This window comes from Sipha flava, unplaced genomic scaffold, assembly GCF_003268045.1.
Source record: "Sipha flava isolate LNK unplaced genomic scaffold, YSA_version1 85_pilon_pilon, whole genome shotgun sequence".
Taxonomy (NCBI): domain Eukaryota; kingdom Metazoa; phylum Arthropoda; class Insecta; order Hemiptera; family Aphididae; genus Sipha; species Sipha flava.
The window spans coordinates 1095328-1107965 of NW_020273627.1; the positions used below are offsets into that span (position 1 = coordinate 1095328).

The following is a 12638-nucleotide window of genomic DNA, read 5'->3' on the forward strand; positions in this document are numbered from 1 at the left end:
CTACTAACAAAAAATATTAGTACTTACCTCCATAATAATATGTAAATATACTCGTAATGAATATATTATAAATAGTAATTTAATAATATAAACTTTAGAGCAAATTGAAAACTGTCAGCCTATAAAAAAGTAATAATTGTATACTATTATTTTGATCAATCTGAGAGTTGCAATATTCTTGGTGCTATTTTTGCAAAATACTCACCGATTCTATTTTCTAAAATATCTCTTTTTTTATTTTTGTTTACTGAAGCTAATCCATTTAGTCTATTTTCAGTCGCTGTTGAATTTAAGTATATTTTCAAAAGTGCGTTTTGGCATAGCTCTTGTAACAGGAAGAGTTGTAAATACTTGTAAGAGTATTTTATATTAGGCACATATATTTACAGTAATGTTAAGTATCAATAGTAGGTTGAGGTTAATTCACTATGCTAATTTATCTATCGTTTTTCCATTGATTTTATCATAAATAAATGGATATTTTGTAATAGGATTTTTAACATTCACGTTAATTATTTTATCTTGTTTGCCATAAACTCGAGGTATTTTAATATTGACGTCTATTTCAGAACCAAATCTTAAGTATGTCATTAAATATATTTTTGAAATAATTATCAGCATCTCTATGAATATATTCCAAAGATTTTCGTACAGTTACATCATAATTTAATGATTTTGATAATTCTTGTTTATTTTGAAAAAAATGATTTAAGTATAATGTATAAGAAAAAATAAAAATGGCTATTTTTAATGAAACAAGAATTTGATAATATTCTAAAATTGAAAATTTTTTTGATTTGTAATTCGTATCATATTAAATACTTAATAATATTTTAGTATTTTATAAAGAATATAAATCTTAAAAAAAAAAAAAAAGTAAATCCCTCGATGGGGGAGGGGGAATATGCATGACCCTTGTGCCTTTCTGGATACACTACTGGTTGCATACAATGGAAATTGCATTTGAGGATTAACCTGGCTAAACTATAAAACGGTGTGTATTGTTAATAAATATTTTTCATAATTCCTTTTGTGTGTATATTTTGCCCAAATAATAAACTTAACAAAAACAAACATTAAACATGGAAAAATGTATTTTCATATTATAGTGTGCATTTAAATACAACTTATAAATGCCTACTTAATGTAATTATAAGGATTTTGGTTTTAATTTAACATCAACAAAAGCGATTTAGAAACATTTAAAAGCAAGCCCGAGTGTATAATAATATATTCTGTGCATATATACATACAGCAGTTTATTTAAACTTAATGTATGACATGCACTCGGGTGATTTTAATACAATAATATTTGTTTATTACCTGCACGAATATAAGACATTATCCCATGCGTGGTCTCATTGATACTGCAATGGTCAAGTGGAACAACAACCCGTTGGGTCATATATTATATTTTGTTTTTAATTAAAAATGAATATGCTCATTTTTATGACGTTAAGTGGGTATAAAAATATGAAATATGTATTTAATTTAATTAAAATAGTATATTCGAATATTATAAATTATAAAAAAAATTTCGTTGAGTTCTCAAACATTTCTATTCAAAAGTACTTAATTATTTATAAAGTAAAAAAAAGAACGGGAATTCAAGATTATCAATTATTTTTTCATTTGTTTATTTTGAAAAATATGTCTATACAAATTAAAATTATTGTTTGTGAAAAATATTATAATTAATAAATGAACCCTAGAAAATATAATATAACAAATGTATTTAATCTCATTCTGCAGCAAGATGCGAGCACAATGGTCAAAAAACGGGCTGTATTTGATGGTTCTTTTTTTAAAAAAAACAATAATGTTCACTGTAGGGTTTTTTGTTTTGTAAAACAATGAAAAAGACCACGTATGTTTTATTAAAATTTTCGTTTGCAGTTTTATTTTAACATTTAGTCATTTCACGAACTTTACACTCCACTAGCTGAATAACCCGGTTTCGCTCGTATGTTAAATAATTGATTCGTATTTGAATTGTACTTATACATTGGGTTTTTATTATAACTAATCTATTTAAAGCCTAGTCATGTAATATATAAGTAATTTTTATAATTAAACTTAATTTATGATACCAACAAATGATTATAATTAATTAATTCTAAAATTACTGATGTCAAAAATTCTTTGTATACCATATTTAGTTTTATTTTGTAGTGCATAAATGTTTAAATTGTTAAGTTTTTCAATTCTAAAATATGCTGTATACAATGATTGTATAATTATTATTAGTATATTATTATTGGATAATTATTATCCATGTGAGAAACAGTTATTTTTTAAATTTGCTCCAAAATGAATTAAAATCTGACCTTGCATTTTATTTAATATCGTTGCAAAACAAACTTTTATTGGAAATTAAACTCTTCTGAAGTGAAATTAAAAATTGTTGGGTTATAATAGAATTTTCAGTTAAAATATTTTTTCTTCCTTAGCACATCTTGTCAACATTTCTGTTTCAATTAAATTGTTTGTAAAATAGGTGAGATGGAGCCAAGTCTCATTACATAATTTAGGATGATTCAAATTCCTCAATAACATAATTGGAACTCCAACCTTAAGTAATATTTTTTAAAGAGGCATACAAAGTGGTGTTTGTGAATTTATAAACTCTGTTGGGAAATGTAACGATTCTTCACTATCAACAACTGCATCGATAGAAAAGTGATTAATTTATATTGCTTTAAATCCACTAATAATTTGTGAGTTTATTGTGTCAGCTCGGTTATTTATCGTTGCTAAGATAACGTGTTTGAATAAAACCATCTACTAATCAATTTTTTTTTTTTTAATATTTATGTACACATTTTGTACGAGTCGTTCCGATGAATTCATCGATTCTACTAGTTTTTTACAATTGTACCCATCCTTTTCATCTACAGTTCCACTACCAATTTGTAAGAATAAATTAGAAAATTATTCTGTGTGCATATCTCCTGTCAACAAAATTTGCATATTTAAAGTAGAAGAAAATTGTTTGACTTGCAATCAAATCGTAGATAACTTTAAGCTCGTATTTATTTGATCAGATCATGTTCAACGTGGAACAACTGGAGATGTTTGTTTGAAATCTTCCAACTCTCATCACATTTATTGACATGATTGAATACATAATTTTGCTCTGAATTCATCGTATTTTTGTTATTCTTAATAAATTCCATAAAATCATTTGTGTTGTAGTTAGCTCCTTGTAAATATTCAAATGTTAAATGTTTTATCTAAGTGTTTCAGATAATTGATGAAAATAACAAAAAGGAGCACAACTATAACATATAATTGAAGGTTTATAATCAATCAAAATAATTTTATTACACTTTTATTCTATAAACCGTGAATAAATACATTAGTAAAATAAAAACTAATTTGTTGGCTATTCATACGATAGTCTCGATGATAGGCTATATTTTCTCGTTATTAATATTTTTATCTACTAACAATTAATGACGTAATGTAATTTGGTATACGACTCACGAGAGCTATATTTTTTTAATTTTGAAAAATAACACACCTGTAACTTCCAGAAGTTATTTCTTGATACATGTAAGACAATTCATGTATACCAAAACCAAAATACTATGCGCAACATTTTTCGTTTGATAAAAACATATTGATTATAAGTATTATTACATTCATTTTCCCGTTTTACACAATATACAATATTCAAAAAGAACAATATGTACATAAGTATTATGTACACATTTCTATGACGAGGAAAAACGGTTACATAAACTCTTCGGGGTACCTTGTGAACTGATATTAAGAGTTTATGTATTTTCGAATTTCGATTCTTATCCCGGTGTATTTCAAAACAATATAAATCATTATAAGAATTACAGTTTGATTTTATTATATATCTCTTTTTTTATTATCTATATTATTAACGTTTCAAATATTGTAAATACCTTTTTTTTTTCGATCCGTTGCTATGTGATTTCCATCTTCTCTTTTCCAACTTATTTTTGGCGTTGGAGATCCTTCTGCCTTACAAGTCAACGATAAATTTTGATTTTCTCTGATCGAAACGGACGATGTAGAACTTTCTTCATCGATGATATTTGGTGGTACTAAAATAGAAAACGTTTTAACATTGAATTAATTATGCACGCAAGTGAAATAGTAGTGCACAGATTGTATTAGACGTTACATTGAAAAGTTAAACATAATTTAAGATTTAAATGTATTGTTTTATTTAGTTTTCAATTGTTTGTTAACTATTATAATATGAAGTATAGACTTAAGATATCTCAAAAGGAACAATGGAAAGTTTTAGACACTGTACTGTTTGACACACCATGTGTGCATAACACAATGCAAAATATTATGTAGTGTAAGATATTGATGTTTGATGTAATAATATTAAGTCCTTTGTATTACAAACATGAAATTAAATTTGTTAAATCGTGTAATTTAATAAAATAAATGTATATATGAATATATGAATTATGATCACTAATATTTGGATTTAATTTTTTTCGTTTCACGTAAAATAATGTTGTTAATTGAGAAAATGTACTGCACGTTCATAAAAAATCATTCGGATATACAAAGTAAAACAGAACTAGGTTTTAGAAAATTTTTTTTTATAAAAATGACCCAAAGTAGCTGTAAACCAAAGTAGGTTAACGTTTGTTGTTTCCAGATGATAACGTAACAAAATTAAAAACACACTTACCAACCACTTGTAGGTATCCAACTTGACTAATCATGGGGTTCGTGTTAACTTGGCACATATAATAGCCTCTGTCTTCAGGTTGCGCACCTTTGACGTGCAACAACCATGTTTTTTGGCTATCGTGTGTAATCCCGAACCGTGGTATTCTAGCTATTACGTGCCGATGAATAGTCAAAATCATTTGTCGATCGATATGAATCCATGCTACCTATGGTGTACAAGAAAAAAAAATTGTCATTATACATAACAACATCAATATTATTATGACATCATAGCGCTTGTTATTAACAGGTTGTCATGGAATAAATTAGTGTTTTGGATAAAATACAAAATTCATAAACAGTCGATTCCGATTGTTTAATCGTGACAATACAATATGATAATACGTGTATCATACGGCGGTTCATCAATAGAATAAATAAGAATTCAATATTGGAAGCGGTAAATTCGTCAGAAAAGGAATAAATATCGAACACCGAATAGTCATGCTAAGTAAGATGCACTAACTGCATTGTGTAGTAAAAAATGTACAGCGTGCACTTAAGCATAGGACGAGTACAAAATGTAAAAGTGCAGTGGTACCGAATCTAAAATCCAAAAGAGGAAATTTTTCTCTCTTTTTCTTCAGTAGATGGAGTCGGTGAATATCCAAAAACTCTAGGTATTCATGTAAGTACGATAGGTCATGTCAAAAAATAAAAATATGTATGGTTACCGTAAATATAAAAAGAGTGTTTTTACGGTATATTTCAGTTCGGTGTTACCGCGAGAGTGTGCAATGTAATCATATTTTTTGGAGCAACCCAAAAACTCGTAAACAATTAGTTCAGTTATTGTCGCAAGCAGTGACGTATTTTATGTTGTGGGGTTCACAGGTCTTGATCCCCCCAAAAGAAAAAAAAAAAATGTTCAAAAGCTATAAGTTACTTGCTACGAAGGTGCAGAGATAGAGAACATTAATTCATATCATGTGGTTGTAATGTTTGTACAAAATCAATTACTTGTATATGCGTTATTATAGGTATCATATTGTATACATTTTTTCAAGATATGATAAGATCACTTGTTTTTCGGAATAATGCTAAACGCCCGCCACTGGTTGCAGGTAGATCGGTGCTCGATCGCTCGAACAAAAGGTCACGTAATTTGTACAGAAACATCCGAATCAATTCGCCGAGTGCGTACGATCCTCTCCCCTCTCATATTTCGGCCGCACCGACTCTCTCGGTTGTTCGCGTCGTTAACGAATCATACGCGATACGTTCGCGGAAAGCTGCGCCGCACTTGGCTGCGGTCCCCGTGAAACGTTACCGTCAGGGACTGAACTTTGCCCATTATCGCCAGATGTGTCCCCCCGAACGGTGACGACGCGGAGACGTAGTATCTATCTTTCACCGTCACGCCACAACTTTTGCACTTTCCGAGTTGATTCGCGGCCCCGGTTTAATGAACTTTTATGATTACGCGTCCACGCCCACCCGGGTACCCGTGCGAAACGAATTAACGTTCCGTGCGGTCGACAATCGGAAACCCAAAATCACCCACCGGTGGATACGGCTGAGGAACGTGTTCGAACAACGTCCGTGCAACACGTTTGCTCGATGGGACGATAATCGTCCGGAACCGAGAGTTGGGTACAGCCGTTACATAATGAACTAGCTACGCGGTCAACGGTCTTATGTTGCGCGAAAATTTCGCTGATCTTTCGCCACTTTTCATCGGTTCGTCTGTTGTAATGATTACAAACTCTTTTCGCGACAACCGAATATCTGGTTTTTATCAAAACTTTTTCAGTAACAATATTTACTTATTAAATTAGTGTTAATCCTTGTTATTCGTTTTGTTAATCTTTAATAAATATTGTCATTTTAAATAAGTTGTATAATTTACAGTACGAAATAATTGATTATTCACGAGTCCATGTGATCATGTTTGATGATAATTTAACAAGTTATCAGGGTTTGAGATCAATACCTATTTTTTAGTTAATCCCGAAACAAAGTGCGTAGTCTAAAACCGAAAGTGTGTAAAACGGATTCGAGAATGTGTGTACTAAATACGAGTTAGGTTAATAAATAAGACTACTATGAAGGTGTTTTTCGGGAAACCAGTTCCAGCAAGATAGCTGACAAGGACTTAAATAAATCTATTAAAATTTAAATTATATATCCCACATTAAAATAAATGATTTGTAATTAATTTTCAGATTTATAATGGACAAAAGCATATTTTCAGTTTAAAACATAATAAAAGTTTAGTAGTTACCTAATTATAATTGATTAATAAAAATAACTTATACTAAAAATTATTACTGACATTGTACTTAAAATTATAATCAAATGGAAGGAGGTTGAGGGGAAGTTTTGTATCATATCATTGTACATTAAAAATATGCAGTATGAGTTTTTATGAAAAATAAGAGCTGTTTGTGGTTTATAAAAATAATATAATATACAATGAATGAAAAACATCGAAAATCCAGTGCCATATTATACTACTGAAGTGATGGGTGGCAGAAGAGGAGTGTATTGTATCATAAAGCAGTGCATCATACCTAGTTTATTATACATGAGTAGAGCGATCGTAGTGTAATCACCACCGAAAAAAATTCATGTACAATGAGATTCTGCTTAATGTTGGGCATCGATTAACGTGGGTGTCCTAGTGATACGGGAAAAATGATCTAGTCCCAAAGGATGCATACAAATTGCGTCCTAAAATAAAAAATATCGAGAAGTAAGTACGCAAATTGCGTCCCGGGTTTTCTATACGACTGCACGAATTGCGTCCGGCTTTATCTAAAAGACTATCCGAGAAATATGAAAATGGCCAACTAACTCGTCTCAATTTTATTAAAGAGGTATCGTTCAAGTTTTCACCGGTCTCATAATTTTTTAAATCTAAATTTAATCTTTTAATTTTTAATTTTCTGATATAATTACAATTATAAATTAATATAATTTAATTGACTTACTTCTAATTGTGTAACAAAGATAAAAAAAACAATATTTTTAAATTACCAATTGTAATCATTTGCTATTGAAAATTCTAAATCTGTATAAAATGGGAAGGGAAATAATGTTTTTACTTTGGGACGAAATTCATGTAGTCGTTTAGAAAACCCGGGATGCAATTCATGTGCACTGATCCCAAATCCACTATGTACTAACAAGGTTAAAAAAAATCCCTTATAATATGGACACTCGATTTCGTTTAGGCGGGCAATATTTATTTTATCGTAACATGTTAGAACATATATTAAAAACCAATACAAATGAGTTTCATCACATCTTGAAGATTGTATTTATCAAAAATAATTCTGGGATCTAGGGGTTCAACCTAACCTCCTTCCAAAATGTAGGAAAATTATTAAATAAGTTTTTATAGAGTAAAATTGGTTTTTATATTATATAAGTATGAAAATGTACAATCTAAACCCTACCAAAATATTTTTATGTACACATCTAACCAACAGTCTTTGTTACATATGGCTGAAGTTTAGACAACTCGATTCCGGGGTTGGTATAAAACGCGTAAGACCGGATACGATTTTTATTTTGGGTAGGTTTTTAATGAACGTACAAAATACGAGTATGTTCTTAGATTATGTTGCTGAAAACCTGCGGGTTAAGTCTGTGAAGCGTAAATATTTTCTCCATACACAGTGACCGATTATTGTACGCATTGTTAGAGTTCAATTGAAACTCTACCCGGTGCTTTCATAACCTCAGGGACATTGGGTAAATAATAAAAATAAAAAAAATAACTTGGCAATACGTCGGAAGCTTTTTTTAAAATATATTAACGATGGTGAAGGGGTAAAGAAGTAGAAAAGGAAAAGGGAGTTTAGTCTAGAGTGCATTTAACTACGAAGGGGGGGGGGATAATTTCAAAAGATTAATGGTAGGGCGGCGTGGGGTTGCAGGGGATGTGAATGGTGATAAAATACCAAGAGAAACATGTGTGAAGAAGAGAATATATATGTACGATAAATACCATCTAAGCCATATTTAATAGGGTGCAGCAGAGCGGATGAAGGCCTATCTGTGGAGACAGATTGACAGATGCACGTCGATTTACTAGTGACAATATTTTCATTTCGTCTCCAAACGTCTCTCTTCCCTGTTATTATTTATATAAGCCACCGCAAATCTGCAGGTACACGATTTGCAGGGTGGTAAAAAAAAAAAAGAAAGTAAAGTGAGGCTCAAGAAAAGCATTTGACATGACAGCACCACTCTCCGACGTGCACGGCTCAATTGTTACGACTGCTAAGCCGCAGCTTTGTTTTTATTTACGTGATAACCGTACGTATACGGTATTATTATTATTATTATTATTATTATCAACTTCAATTTTTAGACCCGTGCGTAAGGCCGTAATGCTCGTAATGTAAAATAAATGCGTTTTAGAAATGAGATCATAACGAAATTACAATTCTTCGTCTATTTCACAAACGAAAACTGGATAATATTGCACGGGGACTATCACGGGCAAATACTGTCAAACGTTCTAGTCAATTTAAATAAGGTCAAAAATAAAGACCTTACAAATCTTTACAAGTAGGCTCACGAGAATTCAGAAATCGTAACTATATTTCATCTTAGATTCGTTTTGACCGATCTCAACATGAGTAGGTATTATGTAACCAAATGTCTTTTTTTTTTTAATTTCAAATTAGATATTTCCAAAAATTTTGTTTACTCGTGTTATGGAAAAATTATTGTTTTAAATTATACTCGTAACGGTCTTAAAATTGATTATTTCCAATCGTATAGTAATTAATGTGTTCTTGCTTTCTGTGGCTGTAAATTATTTAATAAATAAATTAATTTAACAATTTATTTTTCTAATCGCTTAATCGCTTTCAAATTCTCCGTTGAATTGTTCGTAATTATTATATATATATATATATATATATATAAATAAATACTAATCCATCACACTTTAATGGTTGAATCCCTTAGTGTCTTAAGTTTGGGTTACTAGGGCTTAGCTGTGATTAAAATGTATTCATGGTATTCAAGACACATATTCTTAATGGATATAATGTCTAATGTATTTTTGATCAATTTTTTTGTTATGTTCCTTATTTGTTACAACGACAACTCGGTTATTACATTGGAATTTTCTTCTTTTGTATTTATCACTGAGCACATAAATATTAATACAATACATTTCGAGTGAACGATGAAAACATTTCTAGGTTGACGTCATGATAATTTGACATTAATTCAAAAACAATTTTTAAAGTCGCATTTTAATAAATATGGGAGATTTATAATTGTTATATTTATGATTTTGGAAACTATATTATTCACACCACATAAAAACCAAAATTATGTAATAAAAAAGTTACTACGATTACAGGAAAGAATGAATTAATATTTTTATACACCAAAACACTTATTTTGCTTAAACTAATGCTAAATCATGAGAGTATTTTTCAAAAATTGTATTACATATAATATACGAAAATCAGCTTGAATAAAAATAACTATCGTATCTCAATGCTTTAAATATTGCAAAAGGTATTTTAATGTATGTCGTGTAGATCACCGCTAGTTTTTAATTAATATGACGTAGAAAAAATCAGCTTGCAGTGTATTGTGAACTTAAAATAAATATAAACGTATCAAATGTAATTCTATAAAACTAAAGGCACATAATTTCGGTAAAAATCAAAAAGCGTTAACTAATGATAAGTATAATATTACAATATACAACTAATGATGTATAGAACAGTCTTTTATAATTAACATTTTATGATGATAAGTTACTAAAATTTGAAAATATGAGGAATGGCGTAGTATTCTGAAACGTTTTAAAAATTATGTAATCTGATAAACGAAATATCAAAAAACAATAAAAAAAAAATTTGTAAATATTTCCGCGTGAAAATGTACTACTTCTTATTGAGGGTATATGCAGCAGATGAAAATTGGAAAGGTAATAAGGATCAATATAAACTAAACAATTCTAGCACTTCGAGACAACTACTAAACTAAAACTGGTATTTTTTAAGACTTCAAAAAATATCATAGTTTTATTTTCGTTTTGTGGTTAAAACCATTTCTTGGCATTATACTTGTAACGGCGGTGGCCGGATGGCGATCGACACAATCAGCAAAAGAGGGATGGAGGTGAACAACTTTTATTAAAACACGACATAGCAACTAAATGAGACATTGTTTTCACTCGGTGCAGAGTTTGAAGATCACGTCGGTTGCTATTCAAACCCGGGGACAATATTGGTGAATGATCATCGTTGCTTTTGTAGAACGACTATACATGTGGTGCCGTACGAAGCAGGTCGATCGCATTTTTAAAACGGTCAACGGGCTACAATATTTTTCTAATAGTATTTTACATGATATCACTCGCGTTTCCAACAGTTTATTTAAAACACAAACAAGTATTAAATATAAATGAAGTAATTTGAGTTTTGTGGGTACAGTGTATAGTCCACAGACAACTCAGTCATTCAAAAGGTTGCCTCGATATGATACATGTTTGTAATGTGCGAGTGAACGAGTTTTAATTCGTATAAGATATTTAACGACAAAGGTAAACATTTTAAGAAATTATCTCAACCTAAAATATCCAAGGTGATGCACAAATAGTTCGGGAAACATGGTAATCGACTAAACCACTTAAAATCCAAATTTTTTCAACCAGATAAACACGTCGATCTTCCAATAGGCATAAATTGTTCTGATATATGTATGTCTAAATTTATAAACGATAGAATATATTTTACGCACAACTGTGCTAACGATACGCTTAATGGAACGAGCTCAGATACTAAGATGGAATATCTTACGACCAACTGTAGAAAATTTTTATTATCTTATCAGTTTAGTGTAAACTCATATCGTTGTACGGGTGTCAGTCGTTTCCGCCAAATCTATTTCTATATAACTGTCTAAACTATAGTTTTAGAACCATTTAGAGTTACCCAGGGGCCACTACGGAGAGGCGATTCTTATTGACCCCCCAAAAAAATGTTTAACTTAATTTTTGGATTCATATTTTTGAGCTTCAATTGAATTTTATAATTAAATTTGTATACCTATATTTGTACCATATGTATATATATAAAGTTAAATATTTTTTATAGTTCTATTAATTATTTATTATTTATTATTTCAAATAATTGTTGCATACTTTTTTTAAAAACGTCATTCTTAAAATTTTTTTATTTTTATATTCTTTTATTGCATTTGTTGTATTTATTAATCATTTTTTTTTATATTACATCTTACAGAATAATTTATAATATATATATATATATATATAAATTCTAATACATTCAATAAATACGTATATTATTCAGTGAATAATATTCAAGATTCACACTGCTATGTTATCATAGTACTGACATATTCGATCACAGAACTCCAATCTCGATAACACAGACACTAACTACGCATGATATAGGTTATAACTTTTAATATTATATAGTTCGATTTATATTTATTTATAATGCGTGGAAATTATTGAACGTAAAATCAATTATCTCTTATATATCTTCAATATAAAATGATGGTTTATCCCGAATATCGATATATATCACGGTTTAAGATTTCTTAAATATAGTATATACTATAGTATATTTTAAATCGTGATATACTCGTATATCGATAATCGATAGAACTGTAAATAAACAAGGAGTTCTCAAACGCTATCACAATAATATAAGTAGAAATAGATTTGTTTTCAAGAATATATATTATATCATATAATGCCGTTAATTAAAGATAATAATTTTTTTTTATTTCCTTTTATATACGACAACATATTATACTTCAATTCACATTTTGAAAAGTATATATTTCTGAAATTATCCATTTAATCAAATACAAAGTTTATAATTTAGTTAAATTATTTATTGTTTATTTTATTATTTTTTAATAATTTTGTTAAATACATTTTTTTGTAACTGGTCATA

At 29.3% G+C, this 12638-nt stretch overlaps 1 protein-coding gene across 2 annotated transcripts in view; it reads right to left on the minus strand.

Annotated features, from left to right (window-relative positions):
• LOC112693360 (lachesin) overlaps positions 1-12638 on the minus strand; it is a 134366-nt gene that overhangs the window by 20297 nt on the left and 101431 nt on the right. For both annotated transcript variants that reach the window (XM_025568376.1, XM_025568375.1), the window contains exons 3-4: positions 4688-4895; positions 3918-4079 (exon numbers count right to left, since the gene is read on the minus strand). In XM_025568376.1, the coding sequence (XP_025424161.1) occupies positions 3918-4079; positions 4688-4895 (370 nt within the window). The remainder of the gene's footprint in view (positions 1-3917; positions 4080-4687; positions 4896-12638) is intronic.